At 35.4% G+C, this 27,464-nt stretch overlaps 1 protein-coding gene across 1 annotated transcript; it reads left to right on the forward strand.

Moving 5' to 3' along the window:
- Positions 1-384: 384 nt before the first annotated feature.
- Positions 385-23,717, forward strand: cnot3b (CCR4-NOT transcription complex, subunit 3b). The gene is made up of 18 exons (XM_051137229.1): positions 385-538; positions 5,468-5,531; positions 5,747-5,814; positions 6,704-6,778; positions 7,062-7,151; positions 7,399-7,527; positions 10,017-10,112; positions 10,604-10,823; positions 10,906-11,030; positions 12,739-12,792; positions 12,876-13,758; positions 14,347-14,452; positions 16,043-16,184; positions 18,075-18,171; positions 18,261-18,459; positions 20,152-20,284; positions 20,507-20,632; positions 22,254-23,717. The coding sequence occupies exons 2-18, from the start codon at positions 5,507-5,509 to the stop codon at positions 22,350-22,352; spliced, it is 2,667 nt and encodes an 888-aa protein (XP_050993186.1). The 5' UTR covers positions 385-538; positions 5,468-5,506; the 3' UTR covers positions 22,353-23,717.
- Positions 23,718-27,464: the final 3,747 nt, after the last annotated feature.

Below are 27,464 nucleotides of genomic sequence, written 5' to 3' on the forward strand. Positions count from 1 at the left end.
GCTAATGATTAGAAATGATTTTACAGCTTTTTCCAGTCTCATGAGCTTTTATATTCTCAAATCCCATCTGTTTCCCAAGCAATCTGGTTGACAAGCATCACTACACCGATGGTGACACTGTGAAACTACGCTTTCTTTTATTAGAAACGTAATACATTCGTACAAGATGGTAATTATTAGGTCATGTAGTAAGTCGGTAAATTTCAAGACATCCCGGTACACCTTTAACCTTTCCATATACACCAACCATCACTCGCTATGCACGGAAGCTGTCAAGCAGTACGAGTAGATCGACAGCTCCTCTTGTCCAATGAGAGAAAAGAAGTGCTCGCTGGTGGCCAATAGCGTTTCGGTGGGCGGGGCCACAACTCTCCAGCGCACCAGCGGAGGAGGTGTTCCTGGCGGCCATCTTTGATGCGAGAAGTGATTGTTTGGCGAATAGAAATAATAGGAAATAAAAATATAGTGTGAAAAGTTGTGGAATTGTGGCAGAACTGAAGGGGATATTAAGAGGGAGAGTGAAACTCAGGAAAAGCAGGTAAAACATCCTCGCAGAGCGGGAGCGTCACTCTAATTACGTGCTGCTTTTTTTCTTTTCCTTTCCAATTTGTATCCCAGCCAAAAAAAGCTCGAGCCGGTCGCGTTCACTACAGGCTCGCGGGCTGCTTGCTGGAACGGAGCTTTCTAACTCCTCCGAAGCGTTAATATTATCGCATCAGTGTCTCAGCACGTAGAAAAAGTAGAGTGCATGCAATTTAAGTTGGGTGAGAGAATATAAAAGAAGCCGCATGCATGGAAACAGTGGCAGTCTCTGGTTTCATGTTTCTGAAGTACTCTTCACTAAAACTCAGCTTGCTCTAAATGAGATGTTATCACCAGCTTTGTGGGGTTTGTTTTTTTAGGTTTACTTTAAACTGTTCTCATGTATCTGATGGAGGCTCAGCTCTCGGACTGCCAGCTACATTGTTGCGAGAACTTAATAGATGCGCGCTACTATGTCAGAGAAATTTGATTGACATGCGGCTGTCATCCAAAATGTTAATATTTTATGTGATGATCAGGACTGTGGTGAATGAATAGCAATATTTGATGCTCTATTAGCGTTCTGCTTCAGTCACACATGTACTAACTAGTCATTATAGAAGTGCATGGATGCATGAAATCATGTCTGTCTTCATTGTGGCAAATGAGGCTGATGCATCTTGCTCAGTTGTGTTTGGACGGTGTAGTTACAAATGTGTCTGATAAAATAGTTGATATCTGCTGTTTTACCATTTAATCTGACATTGTTGTCAAATTTGTGTTATACCATTCAGATGTGTATTTGCACTGCAGTTTTTTTTTAACTGACCAGGAGCAGGTTAAGTCAAAAGGCAGTTATGTTGGTATTTTGTCAACAACCAAATGTGACCCTGGACCACAAAACCAGTCAATAAGGCTTTATTTTTTGAAATTGAGATTTAGACATTCTAATAAATAAGCTTTCCATTGATGTATCGTTTGTTAGGATAGGACAATATTTGGCCGAGATGCAAAATCTGGAATCTAAGGGTGCAAAAAAATAAAAATAAAATATATATATATATGAGAAAATCGCCTTTAAAATTGTCTAAATAAAGATCTTAGCAATGCATACTACTAATCAAAAATTAAGATTTGATATATTTACGGTAGGAAATGAACAAAATATCTTCATGGAACATGATCTTTACCTAATATCCTAATGATTTTGGCGTAAAATGAAAATAGATATAGAGTTTTGTGGTCCAGGGGTGGTCCAGAAAATACATTTCTGCATGGACTGTAACTAGTCTTCGCTTTGACAGTGCAGTACCAGAGAAATGTATCTGTTATAGTCCTTTAAAAGAACCTAAAGGGGCTGTTTAATCTTTTATATATGCGGGCTTCAAAGTATGCTACTTGCTGTCATGTGCCTTTACATCAAGAGCTTGTTTATTTACTGAAGAAACTTGGTGAGAACCTTCATAAAAAAACTCCAGGTCTAACAATCTCTGGGTCATAATTGATCTTCAGTTTAAACAGTGAAAGCTCACCTTCAGGCCAGTTTGTTTCTCCATCAGAACAGATTTGGAGAAATTAAACATTACATCACTTACTCACCAATGGATCCTCTGCAGTGAATGGGTGCCGTCAGAATGAGGGTCCATAAAGCTGATAAAAGCATCACAGTAACCCAGCGAAAATGTGTGTGTTTGTAAAACAAATTCATCATTAAGATAACTTTAAACTGTTGTTTCTGGCTAAAAAGAGTTTTTTATCCATATTATTTATTTTTTCAGTAAAAAAAAGCCTCTTTTTGGATCACAAAGAAGAATATGCTCAAATCAAGTGCCGTTTATAAGCAAAAACGGTTCTGAACAAATATGTTGGTTGATTTTGATGTGAAAGGACAACAGGGGATGGACTTTTTTCCACTGGAACAGGTTTAAAGTTAAAAGTTCTTAATGATAAATTTGTTTCTTGCAAACATGCAACTTTTCACTTCACATGAACCGTGATTGGATTGGAGTTGTGTGGATTACTTGTGGATTGTTGTAATGTTTTTATCAGCTGTTTGGACTCTAATTCTGACGGCACCCATTCACAGCAAAGGATCCATTGCTGAGTAAGTGATGTAATGCTAAATTTCTCTAAATTTTTCTGATGAAGAAACAAACTCATCTACATCTTGGATGTCTTAACGAGAGTACATTTTCAGCAAATTGTCATTTATTTTAAGAAGTAAGACTTGTATACTTGCACCATGTGTTGAGGAACACTCTTGAGCTTTCTGAATCTAATAAACATGGATAAACATGTCTACATCAGTGCAAGTCTGTACTATGTGGGATGTGCAAAGGATAGATTAATACATTTGCTAAATTTAGACTGCGATAACACATCTTTATTTTTCACACTGGCATGCTTATGTTTTTCCCAACACATACTTTAAGTGTGCAAGTATACATTTGACTAGACATTCCTGTCTGCACATGATTGGTATCTGATGCTAATAAAGTGATTTATTACTATATTTATTGACTTGATACATGCAATTGGATGATCCAACCTCAAAGGTTTAGATATGGTTTATTATCAAGGAGTTCAAAGACATTTTTGTAAAATTATGCCCAACTCTCCTGTACAAGGCTGGTGTCATGTAGATAACCGAAACTGGCAAATTGCCCTTTGCGTTGGAGGTATTTTTATTAAAAAGGGTAACATGTGTAGCACACTTGCATAGAATGCTTCTTTGGATCATGTAGGTGTGAAGGTGGAGTGTTTAATTTATTCAGTGTTAAAATACTTTTTTTTTATTCCAGATTAATGTGCGGAAACAACTCTGTAACTGTAAGTCATACGTAGGTTGATTCCGTAAGAGAGTGTAAAAACTGTGGTTCTAATGTCAGTATTTTATCTCAACCAATGCCATGGCGTTTTTTTGTTTCTCTGTTTTCTGTACAGTTTGCAGAGACTTCCATGCTATTGTTTTATTTTTACTTTTACTGTTAAACTATGTTTTTCCATTATAATGAACTAATATTTTTAAAGGATTAATTCACTTCCAGAATAAAAATTTCCTTTTAATTTACTCACCTTAATGTCATCCAAGATGTTCATGTCTTTCTTTCTTCAGTTGCAAAGAAATTAATGTTTTTCAGGAAAATATTCCAGATTTTTCTTGGACTTCAGTGGTGCAAATTGCAGTTTCAATGCTAGGGATGGGATGATAAATCATTGCAACGTGTATCGAGAAATGATTCAGCATCAATTCAAGATTTTCCGAACACATCGCGATTCTTTCTCAAATCGATTCTGAGCTTAGTTTTGCAGTTTTAGCAGATGGCACTGCTTGCTTTAGAAACAGCCGTGCTCTGCTTGTTTCAAAATCCTTACACGCACTTGAACCTTAAATAATCATTTATACAATTTGAAAAGGTTAAAGCGAATTACAAGGGTGTTCACAGTGGGCTGTGTTTACAATAATCTCACGTTATAAAAGCATTCTGAGCCGAGGTGAAATTACATGACTCGGCCGAACGCACAAGCACTCTTCTTCATTATCATTTGAGTGTTCGGATAAAAACTATATTAGACCGCCATCTGCTGTTAAAATCTAAGTTTAGAATTGATTTCAAAGAGAATGGTGATGCATTCAGAAGATTTCAGAATTGATCCATGAATCGATGTATTGTCCCATCCCTATTTAATGCAGCTTCAAAGGGCTCTACACGATCCCAGCTGAGGAGTAAGGGTCTTATCTAGTTAAACAATGTCATTTTCTTAAAAAAAAAAAAAAATTATATACTTTCTAACCACAAATGTTCATCTTACACTAGCTCGACTTCACGCCTTACGTAAGCTATGTTTCCATCACCCTGTTTTTATGCACATTTTGAAGTATTACATCAGAAACAAGTGATGGAAACGCCACATTTAGAATAAAATTCCCTCAATTACGCTCGCTTGAGGTGGTTTTTGACCTCGAAAATAGGATAAAGAGATGGGAGATGGAAATGCATTTGCCAAATAAATTCCTCCGTACTCATCAAAAAAGTCATGTGACTTTGCACTATGGGACGGCAAAACCTGACTAACCAGTGGACCGATCTTGTTTCACAGCATCTGAAATGTTGTTATGGTTATTCTGAATTGTGTGTGAGGTTGAGCTAATGCAAGATAACCATTTGTGGTTAAAAAGTTTACATATCTTAATTTTTTTGAAAGTGACAGATAGTTTCGCTAGATATAAGACCCTTATTCCTCGGCTGGGATCGTGTAGAGTCCTTTAAAGCTGCACTGAAACTCCAATTTGGACCTTCAAGCCATTGATCCCCATTGAAGTCTACTATATGGATAAAAATCCTGGAATGTTTTCCTCAGAAACCTTAATTTCTTTTTGACTAAAGAAAGAAAGATATGAACATCTTAGATGACATTGGAGTGAGTAAATTATCTGAAAATGTTTATTCTGGAATTGAACTAATCCTTAAAGAAAATATTGCCACGAAATAGCAGATATAAACAAATTTTGGTTGCTTTGCATGTGAAATAAGTATAGTTTTCACTGAAACGTACTGACAAGTTTAGTATACCATTGGGTCTGGTTTTATAGTTAGTCCCAGATTAACCAAGTGAAAAAAAAAAAAGAATATTTGCATTTTTATATTCACAACAAATCTGTCCAGCCATCCCTACAGCAATCACAAGAGTCTTTTTATGTGTTTCTAATGATGTCACTGTGCCATTATAATAATTACGCTAATAGTTCAAGGGAAAAAACATGTAATTATTAAAAAGGCCGTCAGTCTGAGAGGCATGTGTTCTTTTCCTAGACGTATGGCATTGAAGCACGTTATAATCACAGTCTTGTTTCGTACAAATCCAGTCATTTGTAAGGGACCCTGCTAGTTGATTTCATCTTAAACACAACAATGGTGCTCATTTTCTCTTCTATCTTTTTCAGTAGAAGAAGGCATGAAGAAAACATCATAGTCAAGAAGTCATGGCTGATAAAAGAAAACTTCAAGGTATGATAACAGGGGCATTTTTTTCTGGGCCATATCTGTTTAATGGTCTTCTTGGATGATATCTCAGTCTGAGGAGAATGCTACATGAGTATCTTAAATTATTTAGCATTACATGCTGCATCAAAGCACGTGTGCATGTGTGTCTCTGAGAATATGGCCTGGCTTCACCTCACCTCATCACATTATGTATCTAAGGTTTGCTTCTCTCTCCTCAGGTGAAATAGACAGATGTTTGAAAAAAGTTGCAGAAGGAGTAGAGCAGTTTGAGGACATTTGGAAAAAGGTAGGAAACAACTAATTCAGCACTTTGTGTAAGGCTCATTATATCATGCTAACTGTAATTAAGAAAAAATGCTGAGAAATGAGAATAAGATGGTTATCACACAAATATTAAGCAGCACAACTGATTTCAACACTTGAGAATCAAATCAGCATATTGGAATGATTTCTGAAAGATTACGTGACGATGCTGAAAAGTCAGAAAAAATAAAAGTCAGCTTTGCCATCAAAATAATGATTTTATTTTTTAAATAGAAAAGTTATTTTGAATTTTAATAATATTTGGCAGTATTTCTGATTTACTCTGTTTTTCTTAAATAAATGCAGCATTCAAGAGCATAAGAGATTTCATTTAAACACATTAAAATTCAAGCCCAAACTTTTGAACAGTAGTGTGAAATTGTGTTAAATAGCAGATATACAGTAATAATGCTATGCTTGCATTAAAAATGGCTCCTAAGACCACCTTTAAACTTTTGCAGAGTGTGGCAATGGAGACAGCTAAATCACACAGCAAAGCAGATTTGCAAACTAATACAACACCCACATCAACAACCCTGCTCAGCAGTTACATTAAACCACAAAAAAAAAAAAAACACAAAAGTGTGAGTCCCTCTCCCATGATGAGCAAACGAACACAATAGAAGTTTTTGAATGTGAACTTCTTTTAAAGAAAGACTGCCTAAATTATTGTTCAGTTTTTTTTTTTTTTTAACTTATTTTTGATCTGCTGATGTGGTTCCCCTGTAAATCACTTTAAGGAGTCAAATATCACTTCATAAATTGATTATTGATTAGAAGGTGCTCCTGAAATTTTGACTGTGCTCCTAAAAAGAAAAGCGTAGAGCCCTGTATATTTTGCCCATTAATTATGTTTTTGTTTTTTTTTTCAGCTCCATAATGCAGCCAACGCAAACCAAAAAGAGAAATATGAATCTGACCTTAAGAAAGAGATTAAAAAATTACAGGTGAGAATTTTCTGTTGATCACAAACTGAATGTACTTTTTGGCCATGGATGAACCAACTTTTATTTTTATTACATTGGCCTTTTTCTCTGCTCAAGGTGTTTGTCTTTATTGGCAACTGTAAGGACAAACACTACCCACGCCGAGGGTCATGTATGCGCGTGTCCACTGTGCGTGGCGGCACAGGATAAGTTGGACATGCTTGATTTCAGGCGTCCAGCTCAATTTTCTTTCATCCTTTGTTTCTACATGCTCTTTCTGTTTCTGTCTGCATTGGTTCTGCAGCGTCTCCGTGACCAGATTAAGACATGGGTCGCCTCCAATGAGATCAAAGACAAAAGACAGCTAGTAGAGAATCGCAAACTCATTGAGACGGTGAGTAGATGTCCGTTTTAATGAACAAAAATGCCTGATTCTAATAAATAATGCTTTGAACATGAAGTACATTTTTAGTGTTTTCAGTAAGGTGAGATCGTTGAGATGTGAACTTTAAGAACTTTAACATTTTTGGAGATATACATGCATAGGTTGCTGTACGGTTAAGATAATGTAATCCAGAAATATATAATAAATCTAAATAAATCTGAACTTTATATTTATGACTGTGATTTATGATCCACAGCAAATGGAGCGGTTTAAGATTGTGGAACGAGAGACCAAAACAAAAGCGTACTCTAAAGAAGGACTCGGCCTCGCTCAGAAAGTAGATCCTGCACAGAAAGAGAAAGAAGAGGTCGGCCAGTGGCTAACGGTAAGATTTGCAGCGTGAAGGACTCGGGTTAAAGTCAATGTGAATTGTTTGCAATCCATTTGACTTTAGTAATGTGATCAGCCTTGATTTATATTTATTATATATATATATATATATACACACACACACAGTAGTCAACATTTGAAGTGAATCAGAAAAGTTAATCAAAGCAAGAACAGGTTTTGTTTTGGTTTTAGGACAACTTTGATGAAAGGTTTCGATCCACTTCAAATGTTGACTACTGTGTGTATGTGTATGTATGTGTGTGTATATATATATATATATATATATATATATATATATATATATATATATATATATATATATATATATATATATATATATAATATCTTTGGACTAACACATACTATGGGTTGGCGAGATACCAGTACACACGATTAACCAGTAGAAATTTGTCAACTGGTAGAGATTATTGTCTCTGCCGCGGTTATACGTTCATGTGACGACGTGCTATGTGGTTACAAAAACTTAACGTTTTAAGCATTGCAGTTTAAAAACAAGTGATTGTAAGCCATTGAAATGCAATTAGCAGTGAAAGACACCTCATTTCACTATATACTGTATGTGCACGTTGTCTGAGAAGTTTCTGTGAAGACGATGATCAAAGAGTGTGGAATATTGAATAGTTATTTTTGCCATTTTATAGGCCTTGAATGGTTAAATACACACACCTGTACGTGTCAAAATGCCCATCTTTTCAAGTATCCTCGTAAACACAGTGATTTAGATTTTAAGTGAAAGCAAACAGCTGAGAAAGAAAACGTGTAACAGTATATTGTGTTTGGGCAGCTGTTAAAGTGACAGCAGTCTGACAGTCCTGCTGTCTGTCATTCATGTTAATCAAACAACAAAAGAGCAAACTGCTTTTGACTAAATCACTTTTGTAACTTTTATAAGAAGAAATGTATAATTAATTTACACAGTGGAAAATATGCAGTGTTTTTATACATTTGATTGCTTTATATAATGTATGTAACATTTCTTATTTAGGCTAGCTTTTGTTTTGTTTTGTTTTTTTGACACTGGTGATAAGAATTCTAATGTTTTTATGGCATCAAAAAAATTTATATCACAGAGACCTTATTTAAACCAAAAATAACTATACTGTGACATATATGACCCTGGATCACAAAACCAGTCATAAGGGTCAGTTTTTTTAAATTGAGATTTATACATCATCTGACAGCTGAATAAATAATCTTTCCATTAATGTATGGTTTGTTAGGAAAGGACAGCTATGGTTGGGATACAACTATTTGAATATCTGGCATCTAAAGGTGCAAAAAATGAAAAATATTGAGTAGGACTGTGCAAAAAATCGGATGTGATTGTCATGCACTATCACGTGAATTCCAAATGAATTTCAATGCATGTTACTAATCAAAAATTAAGTTTGAACATGATCTGTTCAAACCCAGCAATTGGTGATTCATGAATGATTCATGAATTATATAAAAAAAAAAAAGTAATAAAAAAATCTGATGGTATTTACCATGTACAGCAGTTTCTCTAGTTCTGTTAAAATGACTGCTCATTCACATTGGTAATGTTTTTTTTTTTTTTTTTTTTTTTTTTTTTTTTTTTGCACAGCCCGAATATTGAGAAAATTGCCGTTAAAGTTGTCCAAATGAATTTCTTAGCAATGCAAATTAAGTTTGAACATGATCTTTTCTTAATATCCTAATGATTTTTGGCATAAAAGAAAAATTGACCCAATTTTGACCCATACAATGTATTTTTGGCTATTGCTACAAGTATACCGTGCTACTTAAGACTCTTTTGTGGTCCAGGGTCATCGTCAGTGTGAGGAAAAAATTGCTCATATCGTGATAAAAGATTTTGGTCATATCACCCACTCTTATGGACAAATCATTCACAATAAGACAAGAAATGTGCGTTAAGAAAATAAATAGGGTTTGTTTTGATCTCACATGACTTGACAGAAATTCCTGTCATTCTAGGAAGGAGTTGTCTTGATTCAGTATGATAAAACATTAGGCTCATTTTAGGTGCCAAATGCCTTGTTTTTAATGTAGCTGATAGTAGGCGGCTGCTGTCAGGGGAGGAGTGAAAAAAGAGCAGCTGAACTCCCACTTCTTATAGTGGTCCAGGAATCTAAGCAAAGGCAAATATCATGATCACATTCTTTGTTGCCAGTGAAGTGGTTGCATTTGAAATTGTTTTTACAGGCAGACTGATATGACAAAATTTTGGTGAAATTGGCTCGAACTTAAACCCATTGCGAAATTTGCGTAGGGAAAATAGCCTTAAGCGAAATTCCAGATTGCATGGATTTCTATTTAAATGAGTTTATTTTGCCAATGAAATTTTGTTGGCGAGTGGTAAATGTGGCCGCACCAAGATGTTTTCCCATGTACTTGGCCTAAGACATGCTCATCTCAACTGTTGCTCTGTTTGCATCATTTACATGTGTCATCTACTTCTGCTTTGTACCTTGGTTTCCCCAGAACATGATAGACACGTTGAACATGCAAGTGGACCAGTTTGAGAGCGAGGTTGAGTCACTGTCTGTCCAGACCAGGAAAAAGAAAGGAGACAAAGAGGTCAGTAACATTTACTCCTCCATTCTTTATTCTCATCCTTTTTATAATTTACAGTGCAGCTGTTTGATGTGGGATAGGCTAATAGTGAAAGATCTGGGTTGGAAACTAAGAGGTTTGTTCAAACCCAGCAATTGGTGATTCATGAATGAGTCCCTTTGTACCCTTAAACAAGGCATATTTGCTCATATTTTAATTCTTTAAATAAACAAAAGTAATAAAAAAAAATCTGATGGTATCAGCAATTGGTGATTCATGATTGCCTTTGATTATTTTAGTAGTAGTATTTACCACAGAAGATTTTGGGATTACCATGGTGCATATCCAAAAAATTTTTTTTTTTTAATATGGTTTAACATGATGTTGCCATGATCACTAATAATAGCATTGAACATTGGAAAGGCTTTGTCAGCAGTTTCTCTAGTTCTGTTAAAATGACTGCTCATTCACATTGGTAAATCGTATGATTTTTTTTTATCATACTGTGCTCTTAGAAGCAGGATAGGATTGAGGAACTGAAACGAATGATCGAGAGGCACCGGTATCACATCCGCATGCTGGAAACCATCCTTAGAATGCTGGACAATGACTCTATACAGGTGGATGCCATCCGCAAGATTAAAGATGACGTCGAGTACTACCTTGATTCCTCTCAGGATCCTGACTTTGAGGAGAATGAGTTTCTCTACGATGACATTGATTTAGAGGACATACGTAAGTGTTTGGTGAATATATAAAAATTCTATTGTGTTTTGTTCTCATTCATAACACACTCCCCCCCGTTTCTTTCTTGTAGCCCAGCCACTAGTTGCCACATCTCCAGGTCACACAGAGGACGAGATCTTCCAGCACTCCAGTTCCACACCGACCTCCACAACGTCATCTTCTCCCATACCTCCCTCTCCAGCGACTTGCACTACGGTGAGCATCTCCTCCTCAGTAGCCGGGTTTACATCCAACGCTGCAAATTTAACTTGGAATGATGAGTGAAATATTTCCCTATTGGCATCGTTTCTATCCGACGAGTTAAAGAGCACCGTATAGTCATTTCCTGATTAACTGGCACTAAATATCACTAAGAAAAGTGGGAGAAGCCATTGAATATAATAACTTTCGTATATAATAAACTACTTGTGCCTCAGAGTGAGCAGGCGAAGCATATAAAATGTGGCTATTTCTTTCGGAGGTGTGTTTGGGAACGCAGTCATGTAACAGTTCTGGAAGGCAAAAATAAAAAAAATACTTTGACAAAAGGCTTTGCTCAGGCATTTCAGAATGACCATACCAACATGAAACATGATCTGGTTAGTCAGGATATGCCGCCTGATAGCGCAAAGTAACACGACTTTGTTCATGTGCATGGAGGAATTAACTCAGCAAATGCATTCCAAAAAAATCCATTATTTGCAAAATGGGTGTTTTTTGTCTGGGGTAATGGGTTATTCGCATTAACCCTTTTTCGTTCAAGACAAAAACACCCCAAGCGAGCGTAAAAACTTTTTTGCAAGTTTTTTTTTTTTTTTTTGTTTGTTTGTTTGTTTGTTTTTTAAATTTGCCGTTTCTGTCACTTCTTTATGATGCGATACTTTAAAATTCGCATTAAAACAAACATAGCTAGTGACAGACCTAAAGTTTAATCAGCGTTATCAGAGCTTGGGATGCATATTAAATCAGTACCATATCTGTTATCAGTTAAATAATTTAATGACGTTGTTAAAAGTAACTTTTAGCATATATAAAAATTAATATAAAATTTTCATACTGAACATTGTAATGTTGTGATGCCTAAATTAGCTTGATTAAAAGCAATTTTAATAAAATTTTAAATAAATAATTGTAATAAAAATATATTAATTTCAATTCTAGTGTTTATGCAGTTAATTATTTTTTATTATTATTTTTATTAATTAATTAGCTATTATTAATTAATTTTTGAAATTATTAATTATTGATTAGTTAATCTTTAAAAACACTAATAGTTTAATATGTTTAATAAGCTATTGACTTATTTTTGGAAATGTAAAAATTAAATTGACCTTTCATTTTAAATTAAATCTTAAAATAATTTATATATATATATATATATATATATATATATATATATATATATATATATATATAAAAATAAAAAAATTAATTTCAAAATTTTTATCTTTAGTAGTTTTTTTTTTTTTTTTTTTTTTTAAATGTACTTATTTTTAGCAGTTATCTGTCATAACGTAAATATTTATCAACTTCTTAGTATCAGCTAGAATTTCAATGTGAGCTTTTTTGTTTGTTTGTTTGTTTGTTTTATTAATCAGAGGAATATAAGTGACTTCTCAAACCGGCTTACCAGCAAACAATTTTTTTTTTTGTGGAAGTTTATTCTAAGTTATCATGAAAATGTATTTTGAATCTCACCATATTTCCTGAAATTAATACACAAAAATTGGACCCTGATTTGTTTATAGCGACAATAAAAAAAAAAAATTGCTATTTAGAAATCGCTTATTTTTGGATAAATCATTTTCAGTGTGAATGCAGTAAAAGTGGATAGATATGAATATGGTTTATAAAAACGCAAAATAATAATCAGTTTTGGTTTGCTTTCGTTTTGTGTCATGTTCTCTTCATTTCTGCTAATGAGAATTCGGAAGATGACAAGAAAAGAGGTCGTTCGACAGACAGTGAAATCAGCCAGGTGAGAAAAGAAACCTCAGATCACTTATATTATCATTCTTTTGAACTGACACTGAGCTCACGAATCCTATCGTTTTGTTGCAGTCACCTATCAAGAACGGAAATCCATCTTCATCTCTATCGTCCTCTTCCTCATTGTCATCCTCATCCTCGGGAGCCTCTTCAAACTCTTTGATCTCCATGGCGACTGTCGCCAGCAGCATAAGCTTGGCATCAGGGAGCATCAGCCTATTAGGCAGCATGGGCGGCTCCCTACAGAACTCTGGCAGCTATAGTTCAGCAACCCAGCAACAAACACAGCAATCCCAACAACAGCACCAGCCCAAAAACTCAGTCTCCTCCCTCTCCACTGCCAACTCGGTCTCCTCCAACAACAGTACCTTACTCTCAACATCCACCTGCACGTCGCCACCCAACACCAGCACATCGGCCCCCTCGACGCCCATCTCGCAGAGCCAGCCTCCATTGGGACTGAGCCTTTCCTCCAGTCTGGGCCTTGGGAAGGGGACGTCGGTGACTACTGGCGCAAACCAGATGCCCGGTCTGGTCCTTTCAGGGATGCCGGCATCCTTGACTAGCATGACTGGGTTTCTGAGTGGACCCACGTCGACGCCTTATGCACAAGCGGCCGCCGCAGGTTGTGTGGGCAGCGGGCTGTCAGCGTCGATTGCATCGAATATAAGCAGTTCAAACTCCAGTGGAGTTGTAACCTCAGTGGGGACTAACGGAAGTCTAGGCTCCACAAGCCTCTTGGGCTCAGGGCCTGGTATTTTGGGTCTTGGGTCTACACAGTCTGTTGTCGAGCCTTTACCTTTGGTGGCTCCCAGCTCTGTGGGAGGCACACTGACCTCAGGGAGCAACGTGGGCGTTATCGGAAGCAACGGAGGAACCTCTGGGACAGGAAACGCAATTGGAAGTGCCGCGCTACCACGGCCACCTAGTGGGCCGAAACAAAACGGCGGTACAAGTGAGTGCAGAATAGCTGTTTAATCATAAAAAAGTATAAACGGGCTTCCTGCAGGTCTTAAAAAGTATTCATTTGCCCTTCCACTAATTAAAGGTATAGTTCACCCAAAAATGAAAATTCTAATTAATTACTCATGTTCCAAACATGTTGTTCCAAACACGTGCGACCTTCGTTCCTCTTCGGGACACAAATTAAGATTGAAATCTGAGAGCTTTCTGACCCTGACCCTGACACTTTCAAGGCCCAGAAAGGTAGTAAGGACATTGTTAAAATAGTCCATGTGACATCAGTGGTTTAACTGTAATTTCATTAAGCTTTATTCGGCAATATCTTCTCTTCCGTGTCAGTCTTTGGCTGGCTTTCACGAGAGTACCACGAGGCATGCTGAAGCAGGAGCCGGCATTAGAACATATTAAGTTTTAATTTATTTCGAGTTTTAGAACGTATTAAGTTTTAATTTAAAATTTCTTTACTTAAAATAGCCTGTAGAAAATCTTACACTCGTCTTTATAAAACCTGCAGAAACCCTGAAGATGCTGAAATTATATTTTGTTCATATTTTTACTTAAATATTCCCACATCTTCTAGGTTATAGTGCTGTGGTAGCAGACAGCACGCCAGACTCCGCCCTCAACAGTGCCAGCCAATCACAGAACAGCCAATCCTCATCCTTAAATTCCTCAACAAATCAGCCGTGAGTACAACTCGCTTACACCTTAACAACAACAAAGCAACACCCTGGTGGCAACCAACAACAACCTAGCATTGTGAAAAGTGTTTGTGAGGTTTAAAAGACTGAATTGAGATGGATAATGATACTGTTGCCTTCTGCACAGCTGTTTATAGCTGTATTTTGCAATATTGACACTGTTATTGAAACTAAACTGAACCAAATAATGACTAAATATGACCCTGGACCACAAAACTGGTCTTATATAGCACGGGTATATCTGTAGCAATAGCCAACAATACATTGTATGGGTCAAAATAATAATTTTTTTTTAATGCCGAATATCATTAAGATATTAAGTAAAGATCATGTTCCATTAAGATATTTTGTAAAGTTCCTACCATAAATATATCAAAAATTAATTTTTGATTAGTAATGTGCATCGTTAAGAACTTCATTTGGACAACTTTAAAGGCGACTTTTCTCAATATTTTCTCAAAATATTTTTTGCTCCCTTCAGATTCCAGATTTTCAAATGGTTGTATCTCGGCCAAATGATGTATAAATCTCAATTTAAAAAAACTGACCCTTTTTACTGGTTTTGTGGTCCAGATTCACATATGTTCTCACTGCGAGCCTTGGTGTTCACTTCCAATTTTTGCTCAGATTAGATTTTTACATTTTAGTTTTAAATGTGGCCAATATCAGATTTCCAGTGTGAACAGATCATGGCTCTGAATTGATCTGTATTGCGTGAAAAAACAATACGAACAGGATTGCCAGGTTTTCACAACAAAATCTGCCCAGTTGCTTCTCAAAACTAGTCCAAAACTAGCCCAGTTGTGATCTGGGGTGTAAGTATAGCATAAGTGGGGTTGCTTCAACCCACAGAGTTGAAAAACAACCCGCGGCAACAGTGGAAAAAGTAGCCCATTTTGCGGGAATACTGTGGACTTGGCAACACTTGCGCAGCGCGCTGTCATATGGAAGTAAATACAGAGGACAAAAAGTAAGCGATTGTACGTTTATTTATCATGTGATCTGCCGCAGAAGAGCAATGTGCAATGTGAAAAATAAAGACAAGGATGTGACAGAAGACGGCAGAGTTTTGAAACTTTTACGATGCAAGCCCTCATGTTTTGTAACCATAATACATATGAGTTCTGACACATCACTGTACTTCTGACTACCTTTCACAACTGTCTTGATAACTCTGGGTATGTATCTTTGAAGTGTCTCCCATAAGGGCAGAATCTTGATGAATGTTGAGCTAGAGTGACGTAAAAGACGCTTGAATTCTGATAATTCCGATATGACGCTTTATGCTGTTCACACTGTCACAGATCTGAGTCACATGAGAGCAAAAAAACGCATTTGGGCCACATTTGCTTGCGGTGCGAACGTAGGCTTATTGAACTGAACTGAATCAACATTAAACTAAGCAAATCTGTTTCATAATTGAATTTTACAGTATTAACACTTATTTTTCTGGTTATTAATGTGAAGCTGCTTTGAAACTGGGAAAGTACTGGTAAAAAACATCTGAATTGCAAATGTATGTTATTCCTCATTAAAATGATTTTCTAAATGCTTTTCTCCTTTCTGTCAAAACAGTAAGGACAGTGGGTCCAGCCTTCTGGGGTCGATGACACTGCCGCCCAGCTCGCCTTCACCGTCATACAGTGAGAGTAAAGCAGGCGGTGGCAGCCTGCTGAACGGCCCGCACTCATACACGCAGGCTGCCGACGCCATCAAGGTCAGTCACGCAATGTTTGCACATACGCATTCAGCACATTGTGTGTCATTACATCACACTACACCTGTTTGATGAGTGGGTGAGCATCTCAAGGCAAAGTCTACATTGCTGTTGACTGATAGAGCCCTGCAAATTGGCCAGACTGAGATTAGACGGGAACGGGCAGAGAAATTAGGACTTTAAAGGGGTGGTGCATCCAAAAATGAAAATTCTGTCATTAATTACTCACCCTCATGTCATTCCAAACCTGTGAGACTTGTTTGTCTTCAAAACACAAATTAAGATATTTTTGATAAAATCCGAGAGCTTTCTGATCCTGCATAGACAGCAGCGCAACTATGTTCAAGGCCCAGAAAGGTAGTAAGGACATTGTTAAAATAGTCCATGTGACATCAGTGGTTCAACCATAACTTTTTGTGCATATCTAATTCTATTCTGTACATGCGTTATAATTATAATCAGTGAACGTTATCAAAGAATTCTAAAAAAAAAAAGGAATATCAGAGAATTGTAAAAATAAAAAAAAATAAGTAATAAGAAATGATTCCTGAGCAGCAAATTAGCATATTAAAATGATTTCTGAAGGCTCATGTGACACTGAAGTCTGGATTAATGGATTAATTAAAATTCAGCTTTGCCATTACAGAAATAAATTACAATTTATATTAAAATAGTAAATGGTTTATATTTTATTTTATTTTATTTTATAAAAAAAATGCAGCCTTGATGAGCATAAGTCACTTAATCATATAATGTTACTAAAAAAACATAAACAAACAACCTTTTTTTGGACACCAGTGTACATAAATTAATCACATTTATAATTCTTAAATTCATCACACTCTAAACTCCCAAATTGTGATTAAAAACTAATTATATAAATTATCGAATAGAAAAAGAATAGAAAACACTTGTGTTAAAGGGTCATTTCTTTTTTTAATAAATAAAAAGAAAACAAAGTATATACAGTTGACGTCAAAAGTTTGCATACACCACGGAGAATCTGCAAAATGTTAATTATTTTACCAAAATAAGAGGGATCATACAAAATGCATGTTGTTTTTTATTTAGTACTGACCTGAATAGGATATTTCACATAAAATATATCTAAATATAGTCCATAAGAGAAAAAAAATAGTTGACTTTATTAAAATGACCCTGTTCAAAAGTTTACATACACTTGATTCTTAATACTGTGTTGTTGCTTGAATGATCCACAGCTGTGTCCCTTGTCTGTCCTAAACAGTTAAACTGCCCGTTGTTCTTTAGAAAAATCTCTCCGGTCGAACAAATTCTTTGCTTTTTCAGCATTTTTGTGTATTTGAACCCTTTCCAGCAATGAATGTATGGTTTTGAGATCCATCTTTTCACAGAGGACAACTGAGGGACTATTACAGAAGGTTCAAACACTCACTGATGCTCCAGAAGGAAAAACAATGCATTAAAAGCCAGGGGGTGAAAACTTTCAAACAGAATGAAGATGTGTACATTTTTCTTATTTTGCCTAAATATTATATTTTTTTATGATACTTGCAAATTAAACTCTTTTGCCAGACAAACTCTTTAGATATTTCCTGCTCAGTGTGCATATGGAGCAGTGACCACTGCATAGCGACCCTGTCAATTGGCCCTTGCAACTATGACTGGTTTTCATTAAGCATTCTTGTAAAATCTTGTGTGTTATTAATTTTATGATTTGTCTGTGTTGTCACTATAAAGTTGCCTTGTTTCTAGGCATAATTGTTTCTGGGAAACAATTATGCATAGGAACTGTTCATCATCCCTAATTATTAGCCCATGGCACTGTTTTAAGAACAGCGCTACAGCACCAGAGTCAACTTTTAATTGACCACTATTTCTGAGTGTTTTTTTTTTTTTTTTCCACTCCAGCCTCAGGATCCTCCGAGCTCTTTAAAGTTGATGGCAGAGAGGGTTGCCCAGGGCTCAGGGTTAGAAGGGGAGCTGTCTGCACTACATATCTCAAGTGGTAAGTATCAACAAGTGCTCATTACTCTCAGCTTATCTTGCCCTATTCTCTCTGTTGTTGGCTGCATTCTTTCTTTCATCCTCTTCTAGATATTTTCCCCAGCTCCACGGCCCCTTCAGGCACTCCTGCAGCTCCTCAGTCTGCTCTTTCGGAAGTGAGCATCCCCCCATCGTTGGGCGTGTGTCCACTGGGCCCCGTCCCCCTCTCCAAAGAGCAACTTTACCAGCAAGCCATGCAGGAGTCCGCCTGGACGCACATGCCTCACCCGTCCGACTCCGAGAGGATCAGGTGAGCGCACACACAAACGCAATTCCTTAGCGTTCACTGATTCTGACAGGTGACTAATCACATGCCTCCAAGTCTGGGAAATTCCTGGAACGTTGCTTTCCAATGTGACTATGTTTTGCATTAGTTTGTCGTTATTTTTCAATCTGTTTTATTCTGAAGTATCTAATGAAATGTTACTTTTGGGGCATTGCAGAATGAGGAGTTATTTGCATTGTTTTTATGTATCGTTTTAGAATGAAAAAATATTGGTACTTAAAAAAAGCCATAGTTCTCAAAAGTAAATAAGTAAATCAAATATATATATATATATATATATATATATATATATATATATGTGTGTGTGTGTATGTATGTATGTATGTATGTATGTATAATATTATATAATATAATATAATATATTAAATCATAGAAAAGTTGTTTTTACCTGTAATTTCTGTGATTTAATTAATCAAAGACTTAAATACTTAAAAAGAAGTGCATTTTATTGGTTTACACATTATTGTATTAATTTGCTTTACCAAAGTCAACCTATTTGACCATTTACTTATTTTATTATTTGAATTTTTTTTAATTCATTTATTTTTTTGCATGTATGTATTTATTTTAAAGATATATATCTATGTATTTTAGAGGTACATTATAACCTTACCTATGAATTTATTTTTTTTATTTTTATTTGTTTATTTAAATCTAATAAATTAATTAAACATACACTACAAGACAAAAGTTTTTGGACAGTCAGATTTTTAATGTTTTTTTTTTTTTTAAAGAAGTCTCTTCTGCTCACCAAGCCAGCATTTATTTGATCCAAAGTACAGCAAAAACAGCAACATTTTGAAGTATTTTTACTATTTAAAATAACTCTTTTCTATTTTAATATATTTTAAAATGTAATTTATTCCTGTGATTTCAAAGCTGAATTTTTAGCATCATTACTCACATGATCCTTCAGAAATCATTCTAATATTTTGATTTGCTGCTTAAAAACACATTTATTATTATTACGCTGAAGAATTTTTTCAGGTATCTTTGAATTCAGAAGAACAGCATTTATCTGAAATAGAAATCTTTTGTAACATTATAACTGTCTTTATCATCACTTTTGATCAATTTAAAGCATCCTTGCTAAATAAAAGTGTTCATTTCATTTTTTTCCCAAAAATACGGACTCTAAGCTTTGGAATGGTATAGTGTATAATGTTACAAAAGATTTTTATTTCAGATAAAGGATTATCTTTTTATTCATCAAATAATCCTGAAAAAAATTTGCTGAACTGTTAAATATTGAACAAGAAAATCGGCATATTAGAATGATTTCTGAAGAATCATTGGGACACTGTAGGCTGAAGTAATGATAGGAATAAATTACATTTTAAAACATATTCAAATAGAAAGCAGTTATTTTAAATAGTAAAAATATTTCACAATATTACTGCTTTTGCTGTATTATGGATCAAATAAATGCAGGCTTAGTGAAGAGACTTCTTTACAAAACATTAAAAATCATTTAGCTGGTAGTGTATCTATTTTTAAATTGCTTCATTTTGAATTTTTTGGTACTCCATATTAAATCCACACAAAAATACCATCTCATCCTATCCTATTTGAGTTTATCAGCGTTGTTTTGACTTACTTTGAATGTATTCTCCTCAATCATTTTTTTTAATCGTTTATTCTCTTTTGGACACACAGGCAGTACCTGATGAGGAACCCCTGCCCAACACTGCCTTTTCACCACCAGGTGCCACCTCCTCACTCCGACACTGTGGAGTTCTACCAGAGACTGTCTACAGAGACCCTCTTCTTCATCTTTTACTACTTAGAGGTGGGTGTGTGTGCACACATTTACAGTTAACGTCCCCAGTGGAGCCTCAGTAATTGCAAACAGGTTGTTTTGTCCTTCAGTAAGCACATATGGCTTGCATTTGATTGATAGATAGTGGAAATATTGATCTCAGAGTGTGATTTCAGGATTACGGTCAGATTACAGACCCTTTTTATTGGCTTATTTCTGGTGAATGATAAATTGTTCCTTTCCTCTCCCTAGGGTACAAAAGCGCAGTATCTAGCAGCCAAGGCCTTGAAAAAACAATCATGGAGGTTCCACACCAAATACATGATGTGGTTCCAAAGACACGAGGAGCCCAAGACCATCACTGATGAGTTTGAACAAGTGAGTCACACTTTTTTTTTTTTTTTTTTTTTTTTTTTTTTAATATCTTATGTTGGCCAAGAAATTGCTTTCATGAAAAAGAAATAAAAAAATAAAAAATACATGCCAATATGTTTTGTCCCACTACATTTTGTTTTAATGTACCATTTTGTGGTGAGTAAATTTGAAATTTATGATATTCTGGTTTATTAAAGGGATAGTTCACCCAAAAAATTTAAATTACCCCATGATTTACTCACCCTCAAGCCATTCTAGATGTATATGACATTCTTCTTTCAGATGATTAAAATTGGAGTTATATTTAAAAATGTCTAAGCTTTATAATGGCAGTGAATGGCTGTTGAGATTTTGAAGTCCAATTAAAGTGCCTCCATCCATCATAAAAAGTACTCCACACACATCTGGGGGTTTATAAAGGCCTTTTGAAGCGGATCAGTGCGTTTTTGTAAGAAAAATATCCACATTTTAAACTTTATAAACCGCAATTTCTAGTTTCAGCTAACTGTTATACGCAGTTTTGGTTACAGCAAAAGAAAACAAGTCTCCTCTTGGCTTATATCGAAATCCGCTGAAACGCCACTCTATCATGAACGCACTGACAACAGTTAGCAGAAGCTAGAGATTACAGTTTACAAAGTTTTAAATATGTATATTTTTCTAACACAAACACATCGATTCGCTTCAGAATGCCTTTATTAACCCTCTGGAGCTGTATGGAATACTTTTTATGATGTATGGATGGACTTTATTGGACTTCAAAATCTCAACAGCCATTCACTGCCATTATTAATCTTGGAAGAGCGAATAAATTTTTTAATATAACTGACTGTATTCGTCTAAAAGAAGAAAGTCATATACACCTAGGATGGATTAAGGGTGAGTAAATCATGGGGTAATTTTCATTTTTAGGTGAACTATCCCTTTAACAGTGTTCTTTTTAAGAAAATAAATTCTAAAAAAGAAAAATGAATTCAGCATTCATGCATTTAATTGAGAAGTTACAGTAAAGACTTTTACTTTGTTACAAAACACATTCTATTTCAAAAAAGTGCTGTTATTTGGAACTTATTTGGAAGTTTCCATAAAAATATTAAGCACCAGAACTATTTACAGTATTGATTATGATAATAAGAATTATTATAATGATTCCTCTCAGATGTGACGCTAAAATTTGAGTAATGGCTTCTCAAAATTCAGCTTTAAATCACAGAAATAAATTATGTTTTAAAATATAATTGTAAATTCTAATATTATTTTACAATATTACTATTTTACTGTATTTTTGATCTAATAAATGTAGGCTTTGTGAGGATAGGGGCATTTATTTAAAAACTTAAAAAAAAAAATAAAGTCTTACTATCCCAAACAGTCAAAACAAAATGTTTTTGAGGAAAACATTCCAGGATTTTTCTCCAAATAGTGGACTTAAATGGGAGCCAGTGGGTGGAAGGACCAAAGGGCTTTACACGATCCCAGCTCCGAGGAATATGGGTCTAATCTAGCTAAATGATTGTTCATTTAATTATCAGGAAATGTGTTCTGGAAGTGAACTAATCCTTTAAAAAGAATAAGTTGTAACTTCCATTTTGTTGAACATTTAATTATTTCTGTCTTTCTACAGGGGACATATATTTACTTTGACTATGAGAAATGGGGCCAGAGGAAAAAGGAAGGATTTACGTTCGAGTACAGGTACCTTGAAGACCGGGACCTCCAGTGACGGACGGTCAACTAGAACGGAGGACTACTGTCGACATTCCGTACTGAATCAACACACACATGTACACTCTCTTTCATTCATCGGGGAGGAGACCCAGATGTAGGTGCGAGGCTGTTTTACGTCTCGCTGGTGCGTAATGCATCTGGAGCCCCTCCCACTCTTTACAATCTCCCCGCCCACCAGCCACTCCCTTTGTGACTCCGCCCCCTCTCATTCAATCAGACTTAACGCCAGTATATCAGAGAACTTTATGGAGCATTTTTGCACCAAAGAAGTTGAATGTGATCAAATAAAGCATTCACCCTGCCAGCAAGACGACAAATACAAATCAAAAACTGAAATTCTGCTATAAGAGTGATAACATAAAGCCAACTAATCTAAATTCTCAGTTGTGTTATTCAAAAAATTATTCATTTACACTAAACACAAGCAACTAAATACTTAGCCACAACAATTTTCTTGCATATACCTGTAACAGCTGCTGTTTTTTCTTACAAAGCTAGTTACGTTCTTGTCTTGTTAGCTCTGTTCAAAGCACAGGTCTTAATTAATACAGATAAACTTGCAAGTACATGTTCCATACTCTAATAATGCTGATATTCATAATCATGCTTATCACTGTGGCACCAAATAATGAGTCTGAATGAGTCTCTTGCACCAGTTCAAGCACACTATTTTTGTTCATAGACAACAAACAACAGGAGACCAAGTACATGTCACTCAGTTTGTGACTCTCATCTAAAGAAATATGCTTTTTTTAGACTCAGAAAGGGAATTAATGAATATATTCATTTATTGGGGTAAATGTGCATCTCCAGCTGAAAGTTTTGAAAAGCGACAGGCTTTTGAGAGCTTCAGTAGACTTGCATGTTTTACAGATTTCACTAAAACTTTACTGTTTCATAAATCTTCCAGGATTTAGTTTCCCATAATTGTTTGTGCTGTATAGATTAACCACCATGGAAATAATTTTAATAAGAACATAATGCTGTAGAGGTGAATGTAGTCAGTCATTTTGAAATTCCTTCACAATTCAGCAAAAATGGGGCATTAAATATCCAATCTTATGAAATGCCCATGCACACAGCTTTGTTTTTATCTTAACCTTTATCTTTCCCGATGAGTGTGTGGAAGAGAGCAGAAATGTGAATTATATATATATTTTTTTCCTAACTGGAAAAGTGTTGTACAGAACATTTGTTCTCCTTCTGTTGACCCCCTTCCCTCCCCTTCCATTTAAACGGCATGGAAAATTACACTTGCAAAGTGGACTGGATTAAGAAACATAGTAAATAAAGCATTGCAAAGAAAGTAAAGACTGTAAAATATAAATAAAAGAACTACTTTTCAAAAAGAAGGCATCTGGGTTTTCATCATCGTCGAGCATCTGTTTTGAATTACATTGTCCTCATGAGGCTGTCTCCAGTAACATACTTTATTGACTGCCTTGTGAAGAAATTGATTATCATTTTAATTTAGTCACATTATAATTCATTTAGTTCCGGTCCTCGAGTGTCGTTCAGAGAGCGTTGATATACAGTACAACAGCTCTGGGATTTTTCACTATTCGTATCCTTCTGCTTGTCTTTGTTTGCAGGGTAGAAGCAAAGCGAGGGGCAGGTGTTGAAAGTCAGAGCATCTGTGTTTTCTCTTGATTCATGATCGCTTATGATTTCTCACTAGTAAGGAAATGGAGCTGAAACTGCGACACTCCAGAGTGCAGTGGAGAAATCTGTCACACCGCATCACATATGCTGTTCTAGACTGGCTTTCATTCTGTCCTTTAATTAGTGATGGTCGTCATCAAATCATTTCCGTTGCTTTTTAATTACCAAAAACCTTTTAGTCAATGGTCTGTTCAAAAGTTTGGGGTCAGCAACATAAAGAAATTAATACTTTTGTTCTGCAAGGATGCATTATAGTGATCAAAAGAGATGGTAAAAACATTTATAATGTTACAAAAAATAGATTTTCAATGACGAATCTGATGAAAATTCAGCTTTGCCATCACAGGAATAAATTACATTTTTAAAATGCATTAGATTAGAAAGTTATTGTATTAAATTGTAAATAATATTTCACGGTATTACTGTTTACTGTGATTTTGATAAAAAATATGCAACATTGCTGAGCATAAGACATTTTAGAAAAACATTTAAAACTCTTACCCACCCCAGACTTTTGGACAGTATTGTACAAATAGCAGTTATACTTTTTTTTTTTTTTTTTTTTTTCTCCCCCTCTCACAAAAAAACCTAACCAATTCCTACTCAAAACTAGCCCATAACTAGCCCAATTGCGTTTCAGGGGGTGCCTCTGTAAAATTTTTTGACAGGGTTCCCCTGGTAAAATTCTTTTAAATTCGCTTTAACACGCAGGCGTTAAAAACAACCCGCGGCAACAGTTTTAAAGTAGCCCAATTCCACAGGAAAACCATGGACTTGGCAACACTGGATATAAAGTGGAGATCAAAATTAGAGAACAATCTATAATATATAACCTATAATTTTCCAAATAATGGAGTAGAAGGCAGTATAAAAAACTTAAATGAGATATTTAAAAAAGAATTTAGACAACGCTTATAGATACCTCCAAGTTATCGGTGTTAATCTGGCCCTTGGTGCTAACTTAATTATATGACAAATGCTATACAACTGGCAGCATTTCTCCAATTTTCACTGAGATTGTAAGATGGCGGGTCGTTTTAAAGTGACTGAAACCAAATGGTAGGAAGCAGGCCCGGCGTCAAGGGGGGGGCTTAGTCCCCCTGTAACGTCCTGAAGCCCCCCTGCAGTGATCTGAAGGACTGACTCCTTCACTCTCGCAATACATTTTTAAATGCGAAAAACTAAACCGAATGCGATTTCAGCCTGGAAAATCTGGTTTGTGCCACCTCAGATTCAACTTGACCCACTCTAAGCCCCCAAAACTCGTAGATTTTAACCATTAGATGCAGACGATGATTGATTAATGTGATTTCACGAATATTGCAGGTTTACAATGACACTAATTCATTCAAGTCCCCCAAAAAGGCTAGTCGTCCACATAAGACAAATGCACAAGAACATAGGATAATGCAGAGACTCTCAGTGGAGAATTGGTTCAGCACTGCAGCTGGAATTGCTTGCCAGTTCAGCGCTGAACAGGGTAAGGATCGATCTTGGGACATTTAAGAGAAGCCACTCAATCAAAATGCTAAGCTCAGCTTTGTTAAAGAGCATGTTATGTGGAGAGAGGAGAACTGGTCCGAAGTTCACTTTAGTGATAAGAGGAAGGAAAGGAGGTGACTTGTGGCCAAGTATGGTGACCCATACTCAGAATTTGTTAGTAAAACAGTGGTATACCTACAGCTAATATTCCTTCGAATTTTGAGCAATGAAAATTAAGAATATTTCAGAGAAAATCAAGTATTTATAGATCATTTTCTAATTTTAATCTCCACTGTACAGTGTCTGGAAAAACAACCTTTTTTGGTTAATTAAATGCTTTTAGTTTTTTTGTCATCTAATCTAATGACATTTGTAAATATCCTGGAGTGGCTTAGAAACCCAAGCCTTTTTTGTGGAATAGTATTCATTGTATATAAAAAGATATATTTCAGCCAAGTACACCAATGCATTGACATCATATTGACGCTTGGTAAAAGTGCCTCTCGGTAGCATCCAGATTCTTTATGCTTTGGTGTTGAAGCACTTTAACAAAACACCATCCTTGAACTTGTCCCACACCTGAACTTGTTTTTCACATTTCTCTTCTGTTCACACATGTGTGAGCGTGTGATTCGGTATTTTTGTGTCTGATTATTTTTGTGTGAGACCGTGTGACGCATTTGGTTTGGGCCAGCGGCTGCAGGAGTGTTTGAGTCATCTGGCTGTGTGTGAGAGAGCATGTTTGTGTGTGTTTACATGTGTGTGCGAAGGCTACGAGCACTTCTGGCAGGTTCACTACCAAGAAGCTCCCACAGCGACAAGACTGACCCCACCATTGCCTCCGGCAACACAGGGAGTCATGTCGTGCCCCAAATACAAACATTCGCTTTCACGTCACTGCAGATCGGAATGCTCATACCCCAATGTCCTAAAGTGTGTTGCCTTCAGACTGCTGTGTGATACTTGAGAACAATGCTGTCTCCTCCAGAACGCCTCCTGCAAAGCATCTTGCCTTTTCCACAATGTGAGATAACCAGTGCCGGCTTCTGAAGACTGCACGTGTATGCAACAAGGCATCTCTGCTACTGCTAGAGCCACTGGTGAGAGAGGTAATGTGTTCACTTTAGGCCAAGTGACTTCACAATCAACATTCTATTATTTTGGTCACTTAGTAGGAAATATTCTGCAGGAACATATATACGGTAGAAGTAATTTTGATCAAATATATATTAAAACTGAAAATTTATTTTTATTTTTATTTATTTATTTATTACATTTTAATCACCTTTTCACTGATTTGCTGTTCATTTAGCAGTCCTGTGTGTGCAGTTTTTTTTTTCTTAAGACATTTTGGCAAAAAACAGCAGAAAATACAATAATTAGTAAAGATGTGTTTAAAATAGTTTTTAAAATCTATCACGACACATTGCTGTTACCACTTGACATTTTGACTACCTATATGCAATGCTTTATTTTTGTCTGTAGAATAATTTGATAGTCTACTTAATAATAAAAATGATAATAATAAAAATAAATTGTCATTATAAATTAATATAATTTTTTAAATATAATAATGACAACAAAAATATATGTTAATATAATAATAATGATAATTGTGACAATAATAATAAAGACAACAACAACAACAACAATCATAAAAATATAAAAGATACTGTTTGTTATATTTAATATTTTATGATTATTGTGATGGTTTATTTGATTTTTATTATATTTTTTCATTAAAATAATTTTCATTAATACAAAAGGGTAATTTATATTGTAATTTCTTTTTTCCAGTTACTGTAATGTTGAAATAACAGTAAATGTTTCATAGTAGTTTTAATAATAATAATAATAATAATAATATAATGATAAAATCCTTCAAATAATAATAATAACAACTGATAATACATGTAATTTTTTTAAATATAATAATAATGACAATAATAATAATACATATATT

The sequence above is a fragment of the Labeo rohita genome, chromosome 19 (assembly GCF_022985175.1).
Source record: "Labeo rohita strain BAU-BD-2019 chromosome 19, IGBB_LRoh.1.0, whole genome shotgun sequence".
NCBI lineage: Eukaryota > Metazoa > Chordata > Actinopteri > Cypriniformes > Cyprinidae > Labeo > Labeo rohita.